At 36.2% G+C, this 19,348-nt stretch overlaps 1 protein-coding gene and 1 long non-coding RNA gene across 3 annotated transcripts in view; both read left to right on the top strand.

The window, feature by feature from the left end:
• Window positions 1-19,348, top strand: part of ZYG11B (zyg-11 family member B, cell cycle regulator) — a 67,778-nt gene that overhangs the window by 37,808 nt on the left and 10,622 nt on the right. For both annotated transcript variants that reach the window (XM_028514171.2, XM_036026092.1), the window contains exons 5-12: window positions 1,915-2,091; window positions 3,174-3,238; window positions 11,450-11,549; window positions 11,774-11,824; window positions 15,503-15,664; window positions 15,762-15,809; window positions 18,167-18,364; window positions 18,497-18,549. In XM_028514171.2, coding sequence (XP_028369972.1) covers window positions 1,915-2,091; window positions 3,174-3,238; window positions 11,450-11,549; window positions 11,774-11,824; window positions 15,503-15,664; window positions 15,762-15,809; window positions 18,167-18,364; window positions 18,497-18,549 — 854 coding nt within the window. The remainder of the gene's footprint in view (window positions 1-1,914; window positions 2,092-3,173; window positions 3,239-11,449; window positions 11,550-11,773; window positions 11,825-15,502; window positions 15,665-15,761; window positions 15,810-18,166; window positions 18,365-18,496; window positions 18,550-19,348) is intronic.
• On the top strand, window positions 5,462-5,910 carry LOC118500629. The gene is made up of 2 exons (XR_004903204.1): window positions 5,462-5,621; window positions 5,818-5,910. It is a non-coding gene; the product is annotated as an uncharacterized LOC118500629 (long non-coding RNA).

Genomic DNA, 19,348 nt, shown 5'->3' on the forward strand with positions numbered 1-19,348 from the left:
CTCCATACGTACCAGAGGATATCGGCACAGTGAGTATATGTATTACCTTTTCTTTTTTTTCTGGAGCAACAAAGGACTAGACCTCTTGTCCTGATCTGAAATATTTAGTCATCCATTCATTCACAGAATGATACACAGATAAATGTAATAATATAAGCAATTATTTTAAGGAAATTTGTTGCAAAAGGGAGCAAAGAAAAAAGGTAGTAGTTGGCTGAGGAAGTGGGTTTGTTTGTTTTTAAGATGGGAGACAAAATAGCTTGTTTTGGGAAAAGATGGGGACATCTGCAATACTGTCACCCATAAAAATAAAGAACAAAATACTTGTAGATGCACACACAAAATAAATTTAAAAAGTAGTTTGTTTATATGGTGATATGAATGATCTAGTACAGAATTTTAAAGCGATGTAAAAGTGAGAGGGGAGAACAGCTGAAACAATATTGAATTGACAGGAAATGTAGGATCTATCACATACTAGAGGGATTACCTTGAAGAAGGAACCCACAAAAATCATGTATGTTAACAGTCAGGAAGGTAGCATGTGAGCATGTATATAGGCTGGTAAGAGGGTACATGTGGTAGTGAGAATCTGGCTCTTTTCTGATTGCTTCAGTTTTAGTTGCAAGCAAGGTTTTCAGCTCATAATGAGGAATGGGGAAGATTTGATGGGGGTTAGATTAGAATGGAAAAGGTGAAAAATAATTACCTAGACTAGAGCGAAGTGAATGAATTTTATTGTACTCTACCTGTAGCAGTGTTCTCAAGGAACTGAATATTGGAATTTGAAAGTAAAGTTTAACTCTTCCCCTAAGTGGTCTGAAGTGACATCTGAAAATGGTTTGCTATTCACTTGACCCAGAGAACCCCACAAAGTCATGCAAATCAAGAGATTCAAACCCTTGTGTTCACTTTAAGGACGCTCATGAGATTGCCCAGGCCATCAATAGTGTGCGTATCTGAAAAGCCACCAAGTATCTGAAGGATGTCACTTTACAAAAGCAATGTGTGCCATTCTGTCATTAGAATGGTGGAGTTGGCAAGTTTGCTCAGGCCAAACAGTGGGAGAAAACAGCACATGGGGTCAGTGGCCCAAAAAGAGTGCTGAATTTTTGCTGCACGTGCTTAAAAATGCAGAGTAGCACTGAATTTAAGGGTTTAGGTGTAGATTCTCTGGTCATTGAGCACATCCAGGGAAACGAAGCTCCGAAGATGTGGTGCAGAACTTACAGAACTCATGGGTGGATTAACCTATGCATGAGCTCTCCCTGCCACCTTGAGATGATCCTGTTGAAAAAGAGTGGATTGTTCCTAAGCCAGAAAAGGAAGTTACAGGGAAGAAAAATACATCCCATGAGAAAGTGAAGAAACAAAAAACTATGGCTCAGGAGTAAGTTCGGCGTAAAATAAATGCCAATAAAGGTAAAAGTAGAAAAAAAAGAGAATGAAGTTTAGTCTACTGCCCATATCAGATGAACGTGCCCAATCTTGTCTGAAAGTGAAGTTTGCATCTGTTTTACTCTATTCAGGCCAGTAAGAATTTATTTAGTGTTAAGCATATAACAGGCACTGGGCGAGGTTTCGGAAATGACCTGAATAGAAAAGATTCATTAGCCTTACAGAAAAATCTCTGGGGTGGGCTGGAATGGGAGTAAAAGGGAGAAAACTGTACTTGAATAATGATTAAAATAAAAAAAAAAAATCTCTGGATAGAACAGCTTGATGCCTACTTCCACCAGGTAGGCAGCAACTAAGTATTAGCAAGTAACTGCTATGTCCTAGGCTCTTTGCACATGTGGATAAAAAAGATACTTAAGATATATTAGAAATTATTATACATCAACAAAATAGTGCTGTTGCATGAAGAGGGCCTAGCTTTATAAAGTAGATTAAGACAACTAATTTTTTTTCCAGCTTGTGGTCACTGGGATGAGAAACCACCCTATGAATTTGCCAGTGCAACTTGCTGCAAGCGCCTGTGTATTTAACTTAACCAAGCAGGATCTTGCTGCAGGAATGCCTGTCCGACTCCTGGCTGATGTGACCCATTTACTGCTCAAAGCCATGGAACATTTTCCTAATCATCAGCAGGTAAGCATATGGAAATCTCCATTCAAATAGTCCTTTTAGTGTCTGCTGTCCATCTCCTGCCTCCACATAATTCAAATGCCTTTGGAAGCTGTAAAGTAATAAGTTTGTGGCATGACTGAGTATAGGGCAACAGAGAAGTAAGAAACAGGATTTAAATCCAAAATTGAGGGAAATAGTGCAAGCCCATATAAAACTCATCTTCAACCTAGACCTTGAGTTTGTGATAATTTCAATAAACAGGCATTGAGAATCTGTTCTGGACCAGACACTATCAAGTAGTAGGATACAGAAATGAAGAAGACATGGATTTTCTATTTCTAGCGTATGGTAGGCTACATTACCTAGCCCACAGATGGCAACCACAAAGCCAGTGGGCCAACTTGGGCCCTCTACCTTGTTTTATCTGGCTGGCACCTTGTTTCTACCTGGTGGCAGCACCAAGCTCTAGCTTAGCTATTAAGGAGTAGTTGAGTAGTTACATTTATACAGTCCTAAAATTACCTTCAGACCTTTGAAGGCAATCGTGAGGCCTATGTGGCCCCTGGTAAAAATGAGTTTGACACACTTAGATCCTAGCCTATCCTTCAGATAAAAACTCAAAATACAGCTTAAATGATATTTTTAACTTTTAAAATGTAGCAGTGAGTTGGCAAGTTTATAAGAAATACTTGCAAGGTCCAAAACCAAGTAAAAATGTCAACTCAGATTTGTGAGTGGATCATTAAAGCCAGCTTCCCTCAAACTAGATGAACTTTAGACTTTCTTTTTTATGGCCTCTGGAAGCCAGGTGGACAGAAGACAAAGCAGGACCCACCCAAAGTCTACCAGAACAGAGGAAAGTACCTGGAATTATTCTATTATTCCTTTTTCTCACCTAGTGGAAAAGAAATAAAAATATTTAAAAATAGGTGCCGGTAAAATTACATGGGTTTGGTGGAAGTAGGTGGTCAGAATAAAGGTTGTAAGAAATAAGTGGTGTTTCATCAGTCTTCCTCCTTTTTTTAAAATAGAGACTACCTCTGTTTAAAAAAACAACAAAGTAATATTTTATTCAGGATTTTTTTCTCCCTTTGATTCTTTAGTTACAGAAGAATTGCCTCCTTTCACTTTGCAGTGACCGGATCCTTCAAGATGTCCCGTTTAACAGGCAAGTGATAGTCCTGTAACCTAAAGCGGGACAAAACAGAATTTATAGAAATTTGTCTTGGGTCATTTCTTACCAGTTAGGATATCCCTGGTGTATGATTAATACAGTGGATGGGATTATGTGTTGCCTTATGGAACACCAAATCTACTTTCTCTAGGTTAGCGCTTTAACGTTCATGATAGCAGATTAGCTCCTGTTTTCATGGCTTTTTGCTTAAGAGTTTTATTGATTATAGTTTTTAAAGTATCCACACAATAATGTGGGCTGAAAAAAGTGAAACATACAGAGAGAGTCAGTGTCTTGCCCATGGTCTTGTGACTGGTAACTTCCAGGCTAGAAGTCTTCTAGTTCTAGGTCCAGTGTTATTTTCTTTGTATCATACCTCTATTTGATACTGAATTACAGAAGAAATTTTTAAGAAGAAACTTTTAAGCAGAGGTTAAAGGAAGACTAGATTTCAGTAAGTATAAAGGGTTCTTTTACTTTATAAGATGTTATAATTTGGGAGCTAAAAAGGTGATTTTTTTATTTTACTATTTTAAAATATAATTTTTAATGATGCTATTTTAAAACAAATTTATGCTTTATTATTTAATGAAAAGTATATTTCCCAAGCAGCAATTTTACTGTGATTTACTTTTATTTTGTTAACCACTGTTATCTGGCCTGGCTGAGGAATGAGGTGTCCCATTTACCATTTTAAATAAATAGTTTGGATAAACTATAACTATATACATTTCATGTAGATTACTAATTTTATTTTATAGCCAATGCACTCTACTAGAATTGAGTCTCTTTGTGGTCAGAGATTGTGATTGCTTAATCTCTTTGTTTCTAGTGATTAAGTGGGTGTTTAATGGATGGAAGGATGAATGAATGAATGACTGTAATAGAAGACAGAATTTTTCTTAGAAGAGGATGACAGAATACATTGGGACCTCAAATAAGGAGGGAAAGATTCCATCTGATTGGTGATCACTAAAGATTTCATATTGGTGATGGCACGGGAGATAATAAAGAGAACTAACATGTATGAAACACTGATATCGCCAGGCGTTGTGCTGTGTTTTACATATGCTTATTCATTCCTTACATCAGTCTTGTGAAATTGTTTCTCTCGTAATCTTCATTTTATAGATGGGCAAACAGAAGCACAGAGAGGTTTAGTAACTTGCTCAAATGGTAAGGTAGTAAGTAGCAGAATTTAAATTTAAATCCAGAGTGACTCAGAGCCTCTACTTTTTACACCATGCTATACTGCTTTAAAGGTGAAGCTAGTTGAGTTGTTTTATATTTTGTGAACTGTACAAATAAAGGCACAGAGGAGGTCAATAGTAATACTAGTAAAAAATAACCTTTATCAAAAGCTTTAGGTGTACCAACTTCTTAAGTCTTAATCATGATATGTGATATTATTTAATCCTCACAACAGTCCTATGGAGATCTTTTTATTTTACAGATGAGAATATTGAAGTTCAGAGAGATTAAGGAATTTGCCCAGGGTCCCAAAGTTAGTAAGTAGTAGAAGGCGATACTTGTTTTTTGTTTGTTTGTTTTTTTTATATATTTTATTTATTTATTTTTAGAGAGGGGAAGGGAGGGAGAAAGAGAGAGAGAGAAACATCAATGTGTGGTTGCCTCTCATGTGGCCCTCACTGGGGACCTGGCCCGCAACCTAGGCATGTGCCCTGACTGGGAATTGAACCTGAGATGCTTTGGTTCTCAGCCCACGCTCAATCCACTGAGCTGTGCCAGCCAGGACAGAAGATGGTATTTGAATCCAGGCTGACTCCAAAGTTTATGATGTTTTGATTTTTTTAAAAGATTTTATTTATTTATTTTTAGAGAGAGGGAGAGAAACATCAATATGAAAAATATCAATCAGTTGCCTCTCATATGCACCTCAGCTGGGGTCCCAAACCACAACCCAGACATATGCTCTAACTGGGAATCAAACCATCAACCTTTTGCTTTGCAGGATGATGCTCAACCAACTGAGCCATACTAGTCAGGGCAAGTTTATGATTTTTTTTAAAGATTTTATGTATTTATTTTTTTAAAGGTTTTATTTATTTTTAGAGAGCAGGGAAGGGAAGGAGAAAAAGAGGTAGAGAAACATCAATGTGTGGTTGCCTCTCACACCCCCTACTGGGGACCTGGCCCACAACCCAGGCATGTACCCTGACTGGGAATTGAACCTGCAACCCCTTGGTTCACAGGCCCACACTCAATCCACTGAGCCACACTACCCAGGGCAAGTTTATGATGTTTCTAATGACTTGACTACATTGCCTCACGTGATAAAATAATTTATTTTATTATTATCATTGATGCTGGGTATAACTAGAATTTAAATCCCAAAATCCAAAGAACTTCAGAATCTGTGTTCTTTTTTTTTAATAAAGGATCTTCTTTTTTTTATTTTTTTATTGATTTTTAGAGAGAGAGTGGTTGATTTATTGTTCTTATTTATGCATTCATTGATTGCTTCTTATCTGTGCCCTGACCAGGAATTGAACCTGCAACCTTGGTATATCAGGACAATGCTCTAACCAGCTGAGCTACTTGGCCAGGGCCAGAATCTGTGTTCTTAAATAGCAGCTGTATTAACTTATAATTGCGGGTATATTTAGGGACTAATAAGCAGTCCACTTTGCAGTAAGCATAGGGTACGTAGGAAAAAACATTTGAGTGTATGGGCCCATTGCTAGAGTCCTAAAATAATGTTAGTATATGGATTGACATCATTCCTGAATCCTCTGACAGATTTATTTATTACCAATGTGTAGGCACAAATTGAAGGGAAAGCAATGGAGGCAGAGACCCACTAGGAATCTACTGTAGGAGAATGCCAGTTTATATGAAGAAAACAAAAACACTAATTTAAAAAGATATATGCACCCCTATGTTTATTGCAACATTACTAGTAAAGCCAAGATGTGGAAGCAACCTACATGTCTGTCAATAGATGAATAGGTAAAGATGTGGTCCATCTATCTATCTATATAATGGAATATTAATCAGAAACAAAAGGGATGATACCTTGCCATTTGTGATAACATGGATGGACCTAGGGGATATTATGCTAAGTGAAATAAGTGGGACAGAGAAAAGCAAATACCATATGATTTCACTTATATATGGAATCAAAGAACAAAATAAATGAACAAACACAACAGAAAGTGACTCTAGATACAGAAAACAAACTGAGGGTTGCTAGATGGGAGGGTGGTTGGGGGGCTAGGTAAAAAAAGTGAAGGGATTAAGAAATACGAATTGGTAGTTACAGAATAGACACGGGTATGTAAAGTACAGCATAAGGAATACAGTAAATAATATTGTAAATAACTATGTATGATACCAGGTGGGTACTAGAATTATCAGAGGGATCACTTCATAAATTATATAAATGTTTAATCACTATGCTATACACTTGAAACTAATATATAATAATATTGAGTCAACTATAATTGAAAAATAAAATAAATTTTTTAAAACAGAAAATAATTTTATTTTTAAAAAAAGAATGAGCCCTGGCTGGTATGGCTCAGTGGATTGAGTGCTGGCCTGTGAACCAAGGGGTTGTTTTGATTCCCAGTCAGGGCACATGCCTGGGTTGTAGGCCAGGCCCCCAGTTGGGGGTGCGTGAGAGGCAACCACACACTAATGTGTTTTTTCCCTCTCTTCTCCCTCCCTTCCCCTCCCTCTAAAAATAAATAAATATTTAAAAATAAAAAAAGAATGAAATCTTGCCATTGTGATAACATGGATGGACGTAGAGGATATTATGCTTAGTGAAACAAGTCAGACATTGAAAGACAATGTCTTATAATCTCACTTATATATGAAATCTAAAAAACACAAAATAAATTAATAAACAAAAAAATACAGAAACAGATCCATAGAATAAGCTGATGGTTGCCAAAAGAGAGGGAGTGAGGAGTGGGAATTAGAATAATTGTTTTTTTAAATGTTGGTGGACTGATTCTGTCAAGGTCTGCCTCATTTTCCACCTCTGCAGCTGCCTTTCCCCATAGCTGGGGTCCTGAAGGCTCAGCCCTGTGATGTTCTGTATCACCAGCCCTAATCATGGTAAAGTACAAGCTATGTAAGGAATCCTAAACAACTTTCTGGGATGCCTCAGTATGAAACTCCCTGGCATATACTATAAAAAAAAAAAGCAAAAAAACCACAAAACACCCACAACAATTGGTCATCATTAGAAGATTATAGTAAACCACTCATTATTTTAAAAACTGGCCAAAAAAGGGAAAGAATGAAACATTTATCCTGCCTTTCCTATATGAACTCTGTTGTTAGATAATCAAATAGTAGATGTATTCAGTTATTTGTATTTCAACTAATAGATGAAGAAAGAATGATAGGATAAGAATGTCACTGTTTTATAATTCCTCATTAACTAATGGATATAAGTAATAAATACCAATGGCTGCTAAAACCACAAAAAGAGAGATAGATAACTTAGACATTATGTGCCTTCTGACAAGAAAGCACAACTCGATCCATGGAGTAGTTTTGTCCCCCAAAATCAAGCATAAATCTGATTAAATGTCTAAATCTAACTACCAATCTATAGGAAATACTGATGGTAGAAGAACATGTTAAAAAGCTCCATAGAAACTACTTGAACAATAATTTTTAAAAATGGCATTTAAAAATAAAAAACAAACACAAAAAATAGCTCCACAGGGCTACAAGCTGTAAAATCCAGACTGGGAATTTCTACAGGGTGAAGAATCCAATTTCTTTATCAAATAATTGGCAAAGAGATGGAGGGGAGGAGGGAGTTGTAAAAGAAACCTGTTGCTTAAAAGGCACTTAAAAGACATGTCAGTGTGCTGTAATGTTGGGCCAGGGCAGGGTTGGGGAAGAATGTCAGCAATGGGCTTGATCAGAGTGGCCTTAAGAATAGAAACAGGTAACAGGAAATTTGAAGAAGTTGCAGAGGAGTTATTTACTCACTCTAATCATTCAGCCAAAATGTATTAAACAATGTTTGTGTGTAAAGCACTGTCTCGGGTTCATGGTATAAAGGGATAAATAGGATATGGTCCTTTATGTCAACAAACTCATGTGCCAGTCCTGGCCAGTTTGACTCAGTTGGTTGGAGCATCAGCCCATGGCCAAAAGATTGTGGGTTCGAGTCCCAGTCAGATCATATATCTAGGTTGCCAGTTCAATCCCTGGTCTCAACATGTATGGGAGGCAACCAGTTGATGCTTTTCCCTTGCATCAGTGTTTCTCTCCCTTCCTCTCTCTTTTCCTCTCTCTCTAAAAGTCCTCAGGTAGAGGATTTTTAAAAATTTTAAGAAATTCACATGCCAATGGGGGATTCAGGTGAATCTACAGATAATCACAACTGCCTGACAGAGTTATAAACAAGTGATAAGGAGTAGTGAGAAGACAATGATAAACCTTGTCAAATAAGGCTTCTCAAAGGACATGGCACTATTTGACCTGAGTCTTGAAAGATAAAATTATGGGTATGATAATCAGATATTTTACTTGTTGTCATCCTTGATTTCTTATTTCACACCCCACATTCAGTCCTTTGACAAAACCAGCTCCGTCTTCAAAATATATCCAAAATCGAGCCATTTGTCTTCACTTCTATTTCTATCGCTTGAATTAGATTGGAAGTGACTTTTCTCCTGAATTACTGTGGTCACCTCTGAACTGATATCCTTGTTTCTGTCCTTGCCCTTGTTAAGTTTTCTAAATATTACCAATAGAATAATCTCATTAAAAACATAAGTGAGATCATGTCATTTCTCTCCTTAGAATTCTGCCATGGCTTTTCATCTCATTCAAAGTAAAAGTTAATTTGTTCTATATGATCTGCCCTGGCTTGGGGATTCAGTTGGTTGGAGCATCATTCCATGCACCAAAAGAGTTGTGGGTTCAATCCCTGGTTGGGGTGCATATAGGAGACAATGGATCAATGTTTCTCTCTCATATTGATGTTTTTCTTTCTCTCTCTCTCAAATCAATAAACATATCCTCAGGTGAGGATTTAAAAAAAATACTATGTGATATGACTGTCCCATTATCTCTGACTTCATTTATTTTTTTCTCTTTTTTTTTTTAAATTACCATATTTTGCTGTGTGCAATGTGTACTTTTTTGCCCAAATTTTTGAGGGAAAAATGACAATGCACATTATACAAATACCTTGTATTTGTTCTTCAGTTTTGTAATTGTTACATAAAATTCCTCGTACCATAATATGTAAAAACATAAATGCTAAAATTCCTTTATACTACAAAAAACAAGTATCTAAATATAAACAAATAATTGAATTAAAAAATTAAAATGAAAGACTTTTTTCCTGAAAGTTTGGGCCAAACACATGGGTACACACTATTCACAGGGGTGCATTATACATGGCAAAATACAGTACATTTTATCGAATATTCTATTACGGTTGTCCCAATTTTTTCCCTTTTGCCACCCTCTACCCAGCACCCCCCACTCCCTCAGGCAGTGGTTTCTTTAATTCCATGGTTGTCAAGACTTCTATTCAACTTGATTTTTGACTGTTCTGAATGATGGTTCTTCTCTATTTTTGTTGTAATTTTGATGTGGTTTTGTGATGAGATGAGCCATGTTACCTATGCTGCCATCTTGACCGGAAGTCTGTGGCTTCGTTTCTTAGTACTGCTCTTTCCTTTCTTCTATTTGTCCTGGCCTCACTGGCCTCCATACTATTTCTCAAAACCTCCAGGCACACTCTCACTTCGGGTTTGTTGAGTTTCTTGGTTTCTCTGCCTAGAATACTTTTCCCCTAGATATCCACATGTCTAGCTAGCTCTTACTTCATCAGAAGTTTCAGTGAGACCTTCCCTAGCTACCCTACTTAAAATTTTAACATTTCATATCTTCTCTTTCCCTGCTTTTTTTTCTCTGTAGCATATGTCAGAACTTAATCATACCACATACTTTACTTATCTGATTTATTATCTGTTTTCCTGTCTAGAGTTTAAGCCCTGTGAGAGTAGAGATATTTTTATTTTATTCACTATCTCCAACACCAGGAACAATGTCCAGCTTAAAGCAGGAGCTCAATAAATGTTCATGAATGAATGAATTCCCATTGTGCTAGGTACTGTGAGGAACCCAGAAAATACTTAACTTATTACTATAGTGTGGGGGACCCAGTCCCACAGTGACCCCTGGAGTCATGGCTGAAATAAGGCTACCAACACAAGATCTGTTTGGGGAGAAAAGGCTGGCTAATCTCTCAGAGAGATTTTTTGAGAAGAGCCTCAAAGTCCTTTCTCCTGAGGCTTTTATTGAGAATGATATGTGCAGAGGTATGTACATAGCATGCGTGCAAAGTTCATCATTCAACGTCTAAAGGCTATAGTTACAGAAAACAGATATTATCTCTAGATAACAGTTGAGGAAGCACAGAGATCTGCCTCAGGTCAGGGTCTGTTAGACAAGCTGACTCCAGAGGGTCCTTAAGGCATGGATTGTGAGATTAGGAGTTTATTACTTGGATTTAGATAACATTCCTGTCAACAGGGCTATACAAAGCAAAGCAAGCCTCAAGGGGTATAATGCATTCTTTTTTTTTTTAATATTTTATTTATTTTTTAGAGAGGGAAGGGAGGGAGATAGAGAGAGAGAGAGAGAAACATCAATGTGCGGTTGCTGGGGGTTATGGCCTGCAACCGAGGAATGTACCCTGGCTGGGAATCGAACCTGGGACACTTTGGTTCCCAGCCCACGCTCAATCCACTGAGCCACGCCAGCCAGGGCTAATGCATTCTTTAGGCCTGATTTCCCACGGGAACCCTAGCCCTGCTTCCCAGCATCCCTAATGTTCTGGTCCAGACTTACAGGCCATTATTCAAGGCCTGACTTGCTTGGGGCTACAATTCCTGATGCCACACAAAATGGTCCCCAACACTATAGTATAGAAATCACTATATAATAGAAATATATTATAATTTTAGAAGTTGAATGCCAAATAGTTTTGACACTTGTTTCTTTACCAAGTGCTGTCAGTTAATAATGATATACCATCTCCAGAACTCTAAGTATAATTATTGTTCTCTATTATTTAACAGTAATTTTCCCTTTCCCTCTCACCCACTTAAATTGTAGTGTCATCTTCCAGCCTGGGATCTGAAACTGTGCCTGGGCCTCCAGGATTAATTCATAAACCCATTTGTGTATTTTCAGGTTTGAAGCAGCCAAGCTTGTCATGCAGTGGCTCTGCAACCATGAAGATCAAAACATGCAAAGGATGGCAGTTGCTATCATTTCCATCCTGGCTGCCAAGGTACATGAACTCATATCCCCTTATAGTTACTATTTTCCCAAAATCTGTGAGCCACAAAGATTAGGAAGTCTCTTTGCCAGCTTGCTTATTCAAGCTGCATTCAGTATTGCAGAATTCCAGGTTGCTCAGAGATTTTAGTACTACCTTTGGAGTCTGTTACAGTGAATGATAGTAAAGTCACACATGTAGGTTCTTGGACATTTACTATCTCTGCTTGCTTGCAGCTTTCTACAGAACAAACCGCACAACTTGGTGCTGAGCTCTTCATTGTCAGGGTAAGTGTTATCTCCTCTATGCAGACCATTAACAGTTTTTGTTTTCATTGTTTTCAGGCAGTACTGTGTATCTTCTGATGTTTTATATTTAAAAAATTTTTTTGTTACTTCTAAGTGAGTGTATTCATTTCTTTTCATAGAGGCAGGTAAACTCCTTAACAGAGATGCAAAGAACCCTAAACTAGGAGACAGATGACCTAGGATTTAATTTGTATATCATTTTGTGAATTTAGACAAATTACCTCAACTATTGGGGTGAACATAAGCCTTAAGATCCTATCTAATTCTAAAATTCTGTGATTTTGTTAAATTTATGGAAAAAATGTAAAGATTATTATTAGGCATAAAACTGTGCTAGATGCTTTGGGGAAAAAGATATTTAAATAGTTGATCTAGTATTTTGCTTGCTTACACAGTTGAGGAAATAACATAGTGAACCATGAAAAGTCAAAAAGCTTTAAAGAAAGTAAACATCAACAGTATCTTAGGGAGAATTGGAGGCAAAAAGTCCACATAGAGACTTCCAGTTATAATCCTGGCATGAGGTGTTTGAACAACCATAATAGATAGAAAAGTCAAATGAGATGCCCTGACCGGTGTGGCTCAGATGGTTGGGCATCATCCCACAAAGCAAAGGGTCACCAGTTTGATTCTTGGTCAGGCCACATGCCCAGGTCCCTGGTCAGGGTCCCTGCAACAGGCAAGCTGGTCAATGTTTCTCACATCGATGTTTCTCTCCCTTTCTCTCTCTCTGCTCCCCTCTCTCTAAAAATAAATAACATTCTTTAAAAAGATCAAAACTATTCTGAAATCTTTATAAAAATATATGTTAAAAAAGTTGAGTGAGAGACTCCCTTTTTCTCTGACTTACAAATTATGTTTGTAATGACAAAGTAAGTCATTCATTTGATAATTATATAATGCTCATCCCCTACCACCTTAAAATGTTAGGGATTCACACTGAATTATATCTTTAATAACCTCCCATAAGAAACTCATAGTATAGTAAACACACTATAGTTGTTTACTATACTATAGTAGACATAGTTGTAATATAATCTAATAAGTATGATAATAATGATATGAATGAAAAAAAGTAATATAAAGAGAAGGCTGTGGTGGTAAGTAGAAAGAGTTGAATTTTAAAAAATTTATTGATTTTAAAGAGAGAGAATAAACATTTATTTGTTGTTCCACTTATTTATATATTCATTAGTTGATTCTTGTATCCTGACCAGGAATCAAACCTGCAACCTTGGTGTATCAGGACGCCAACTGAGCTATCCAGCCAGGGCTAGGGTTGGAATTTGTAAGTTGACATATCTAGGTTTATTCCTAATTATGTTACTAGTGGTGTGATTTGGGACAAGTCACATACATTTTCTTAAGGGTGATAAGAAATACTTTATGTAGTTATTACGAAAATTAAAACGAGAAGGGGCTGGAAAGAAGTATTCAAAGTCATGAAAGGGAGGAACCTACATCCCAGATTGCTCTATCCAGCAGAGCTTTCATTTACAATGGAAGGGCAGATAAAGTGCTTCCCAGATAAGGTCAAGTTAAAGGAGTTCATCATCACAAAGCCCTTATTATATGGAATGTTAGACGAGATCAGGTGCATTCAGGGTGGTATGGCTATAGACTATTATATGAAATGTTAAAGGGACTTATCTAAAAAAAAGAAGATAAAAAATAACAGTAAAAAGACAACAAACTCATAACTATCAACAAATGAACCTAAAAGAAAAGAAATACAATGAAAACAAAAACTAAGTAAACAACCAGAACAAGAACAGAATCAAAGAAATGGACATCACAGGGAGGGATTTCAGTGGGGAGGGGGAAAGAAGGAATAGGGGGGAAAAGGTGCAGTGAAGAAGCAGCATGGTTAGTAGGCAAAAGGTAAATGAGGAGAGACAAAAATGGTATGGGAAACAGAGGACTCAAAGAACTTATATGTACAATCCATGGACGTGAACTAAGGGGGGGAATGCTGGAGGGTTGGGTGGCAGGGCAGAGGGGGGGTAGAGGGGAAAGGTTGGGAAAACTGTAATAGCATAATCAATAAAAATATTTTAAAAAGGAAATTAAGTGAAAAGGAAAAAAGTAATTGAAGGAATATATATGCTAAGTGTCTAGCACAAAATACAATATATATTAGATGAGTAGAAAAGAATATTGATTTTATTTATTTTCACTATTCTCAGGGATGACATTTGAGTTATATATTTTTTATTACTGTATGTGTGTTTCAGTAATTTTGGCCGGAGATATATTCAAAGATTTTAGGGAAATAGTCTTCTCATATGCCTTGGGGAAAATTAAGCTTAGTTTAAGCTGGAATTAACAGAAATTAGTAGTAGTAGTAGTAATCATGATGATAGCTAGCTTTTTTTTTTTTAGTTTTTAATTATCGCCCATAATTTACAGATGAGGAAACAAAGAATTGGCAAACAAGGTTACACAATTAATCAGGTGCAGAGATTATATTAAAGTTCAGGTAACCGGATTCTAATGCCACACTCTTAGCCACTTTGCTATTAAGTTGAATAATTATGTCTAAATGTTTGTATTTCTTTTTTTTAATCACCTATTACTTTCATATTTATTTAGTTTACTTTTTATTTTTTTAACATTTTATTTATTTTTAAAGGGGGGGAGAGGGGAGAAAGAGAGGAAAAGAAGCATCAATGTGCAAGAGAGAGATACATTGATCTCTTACCTCTTGCATCCTGCCCCAGCCACCGAGGACCTGGCCTGCAACCCAGGCATGTTCCCTGACTGGGAATCAAACTGGTGATCTTTTGGTTTGCAGGCCAGCATTCAGTCCACTGAGCCATACCAGCCAGGGCAGTGTTTGTATTTCTTTAAAAATTTTTCCTTGACTGTATGTAACTTTAAATGTTCATTAATGTTTTCTTATATGTGTTTTAGCAGAGCTCCCTCTTACCCCCCAAAATATAATCTAAAAATGGAATTATGGATGCGTTATGTAGATTTTAAAACATTTATCTTTCAGACTTTAAATTTCTTAGGTTAAAGCTCTGATACAGATCATTTACAAGTGGAATTTCAAAGATATCTTTTTTAAATCCAATATAAATTTTAATTATCTTACTGTTATATTTCCTTCATTATTTTTTTCTTAAGAAAAAGTTGAAGTTAGAATTAGATTTTCCAGTTCTTACGTTCTCTTAGTAAGTTGACTATGATCAAATTTACTTAATACTTTTCAGACTCAATTTTTTCTTCTAAAAAATGAGGGTAGCACTGCAATTTAGGATATAATTTGCTGCTGCTAAATAATCGTTTGCTTCATTCTCCCCTTCTTCCCCATCACCTTTTTTATTCCATAATTTAAAATGAGTATATGTTGGACCAATTGGTAAGATAGTTGGTTCTACGCTTTAATCATTTTGCTTTTCATTTTATATACAGGTGATTAGACTGTAGGTACCATCAAAATAGTATAGAAGTATTTATGAAGTCCTTGTGCTTTTTTCTTGTTGAAGGAAAAGTCTGATCCAGGAGGTTGTTTGTTGTACTTATAAAAACCTTAACATGAAATGTTTTAAGCCATGAGGTGAAACCTCATGGACTTGTGGTTATTACCACTAATAATTGCAGTAGCAATAACAATTCGTTAATGAGAAATTAATTCAATTTTTCTTCTTTCAGCAACTTCTTCAAATAGTGAAGCAGAAAACCAATCAAAATTCAGTGGACACTACTTTGAAATTTACCTTGAGTGCACTTTGGAACCTCACAGATGAATCTCCAACCACTTGCAGACACTTTATTGAAAACCAAGGGTTAGAACTCTTCATGAGGGTTCTAGAGGTTAGAAAGGGAATTTAGCTTACAGTTTTGACATTTATTGATTGATTTATTGATTTTATTTGGTTCTTTGCTTACAGTTTTCTCTTTCTTTTTACAGTCTTTTCCAACAGAGTCATCCATTCAACAGAAAGTCCTAGGACTTTTGGTGAGATATAAGCATTTCTGGCTAAATTTAAAGCTGTAATTGTTTTCAGTCTGACTAATGCAGTGAAGTTGCTACTCTATTTATGTAGAATGACATTAGAAAATACATACGTTATAATTAAGTGAAAAAAGCAGTGTACAAAACTGTATATATATATATATATCAAGATTTTCAGGGGAGGGTGGTAATGGGAGGGAATAGGGGAGGGCAGGGAGGGTGGGCTGGATTGGGAGTAAAAGGGAGAAAACTGTACTTCAACAATGATTAAAATAAAATTTAAAAAAAGATTTCACCACATTAAAAGGAAAAATATGAATTACATACTTTATAATTTTTGGTATAATATAAAGCATCCCCGTGAGCATGTTTTACTTTTATAATCAGAACAATCTCATTAAAAAATGTCACTAACCTAAAAGTATTCTTAGATGCTATGTTTGGTAATTAATAATTGCTACTTAAAAGACTGCTTAACAAATGAGATATTCTATAAATGTATTGGATGTAGGTAAAAGTGAGCCCTCTTGGATTTTGAGGCAAAGATGAAGGATCAAATGTTTTAATCATTGCAAGAGGCAAAGTGCATGTGGTAAAAGCCATTTCAGAGCAGACCTCTGTTCTTGAGGAATTAGGTTGTAAGAGGCATAGATTAGTGAGTTTAAAAAAAAATGTAGGTTTGACTGTTTCATTCGAGGTTCACAGGATTGTTAGATACAGAAGTTGGCTTAAGTCATTACAAGAGGAAAAGTAGGTCTCAGAGGGCTTAAAAATTATTTTTTAAAAGTGTAAAGAATACATGCTTCTTACAACTGGTAAACCAGTAGAAAATGTATTTAGAAGTTTAAGACTCTGTCCCAACCTTCCATAATTTTTTAATTTGACATACTTTGTTTGATTTGAGTTCTTTTAAGTTTATTGAGATTTGTGTATGGCCTAGAACATGCTCTAGCTTGATAAATGGTCCATGGGTACTTGAGAATAATGTGTGTGCTGCTGTTGCTGGATATAATGTTCTGTAAGTGTCAGTCAGGTCTTGTTAACTGATATTTTTCAGGTCTACCATGTTTTCACTTGTTTTAGCAATTATTGACTGGAGTGTCAGAAGCTTCAACTGGTTATGGATTTGTCTATTTTTTCTTACAGTTGTATCAATTTTTGCATTGTGCATTTTGAAGCTCTGTTGTTAGGCTCATAAAATGTTATCCTCTCTTGATTAAATTGGTCCCTTTGTCATATAAAATAACCTCTTTTAACCCTGGTACTATTTTTTTTCTTTATTGTACTTTTTTCATTACCATTAGTCCCTTTATATACCCCTTCCCCCAGCAATCACTACACTGTTGTCCATGAATCCTTTTTCCTTTTTGTTTAATCCCTCTGCCCCCGCCCCCCGCCCCAACTAGCTATAATCCTGCTCTCCATCTATGACTCTGTCCCCATTTTTCTTGTTAGTTCAGTTTGCTCATTAGATTCCACATATAAGTGAGATCATATGGTACTTGTCTTTCTCTGACTGGCTTATTTCACTTAGCATAATGTTCTCCAGGTCCATCCATACTATCGCAAGGGGTAAAATTTTCTTCTTTTCCACTGCCTAGTAGTATTCCATTGTATAAATGTCCCATAGTTGTTTTATCCACTCATCTACTGATGGACACTTGGGCTACTTCCATATCTTGGGCGACTGTAAACAACACTGCAGTGAATATAGGGATGCTTATGTTCTTTACTTTGAAACACCCTTTGTCTCATATTAATATAGCCATTCCAGCTTTCTCTTGACTGTTAACATGGTTTGTATTTCCCATTCTTTTACTTTTAACCTATATTTGTCTTTATAGGTTTTTTTTTCTCGTGTATCTATGTCAGTCTAATATTTTATTGAGGTGTAACACCTTGGTTCTAATTTTTGTATGTGAAGCCTTAGTTCTAATTTTTAGGCCTTACCTTCTGCCCTTTCATGGCTATTAAAACCTAGTTCTCTGCTCCTGCAGGTTGGTGGTGGCCTGTTCTCTGTGTGCTTTTTACCCCACCAAGCGAAGTTGTGTATTCAAAGGTTGTCAGCTATTTTTCACCCAGCACTTCTAGGTATTTTATATTAGGAAGATTTTAGGTTATCTGTTTTGCCATTTTGCCTGAAAAGTAACTCACTACTGTTTATTTATTACTTTGTTTGGAGAGGAGAGAAAAAAGTCACCTATACTCCCACAGTGCTAAGAGAGCAACAGTCTTCACTTATTGTCCATATGTAGATGCGTGTTTAAATCATTGCAACCTCTGTCCTTTCTTAGGCTATAAAGGGCCATTAGGCATTTACTATACATATTACTTTAAATTTTTTATATCTTTTTTTCCAGAACAATATAGCTGAAGTACAAGAATTGCATTCTGAATTAATGTGGAAGGATTTTATAGACCACATCAGTAGCCTCCTACATAGTGTTGAAGTGGAAGTCAGTTACTTTGCAGCAGGAATTATTGCCCATTTAATATCTAGAGGTGAACAAGCTTGGACACTGAGCCGTAGCCAGAGGAATTCTCTCCTGGATGATTTGGTAGGATTATTTGGTGTTCTCTGAAAGCATACAAGTAATATTCAGAGTGGTTAAATTGTCAAAGCCTTATAATGCAATAATGCAGTGCTAATAAACATTATAATCCTTTCTTGTGTGTCTCGTGTCTTACAGCATTCAGCTATTTTGAAATGGCCAACCCCAGAATGTGAGATGGTAGCATACAGGTAATTAGCAAGATAATTAATATTAAGACAGTAACGTAGTCATTTTGCTTGCTTAGAAAGGTCATTCCTACTAGATTTATAATTTTTCACTCGGGCATCTCTCTTTCTACTGGCTTTAAATGAAGCAAAGTGTTTATACTTTTCTGTTACCCCTCATTCATCAGTCCTTCCTGCATTCCACATTTAGTGAAGATGAGCACCAGGGACTTGTTCTGTGCTGTTGAAGTACACAGAGGAATAAGATGTGGTGCTTACACACAAGAACCTTACAGCCCTGTGAGGAAGACTAAATATAAATCAGATATAATTTACTATTATTCCAGTTTGTTCATAGAATGCTATAAAATTAAAGATGAGAGTACATAAATATGCAGTGGAAAATGGTTAAAAGCTTCCAGAGGAAGAAGATAGTGAGCTGAGTTTTGAGAGATGATTTAGTAGTGATGGAAGATTTTAGGAACAGGAAACAATACATTAACACGAGGAGTTCCAAAACAAGATGGCACATTAAGAGAACTACAAATACCACCAGATTAGTTTAGGGAAAGTTTGTAATAATGTATTAAAGTGCATACTGGATGCCTAACTCTGTTTATGAAAATTAGGTGACTTGATAGCTAATTACTGATTACCTGAAGTATTTCAGATTGCTACATAAATAATATCATTACAACTTAATTTTGTTGTCTGCTTCATAAATGCTGATGCTGCCAACATTTTTGATTCCCCCAAATTATGTTCTAGCCATTTTGGGGCAAAAAGACCAGTAGAAATAGAAAGGCTAATTCTAGACTTCCTT

Source organism: Phyllostomus discolor, chromosome 5 (genome assembly GCF_004126475.2).
Source record: "Phyllostomus discolor isolate MPI-MPIP mPhyDis1 chromosome 5, mPhyDis1.pri.v3, whole genome shotgun sequence".
NCBI classification, from domain to species: Eukaryota; Metazoa; Chordata; class Mammalia; order Chiroptera; family Phyllostomidae; genus Phyllostomus; species Phyllostomus discolor.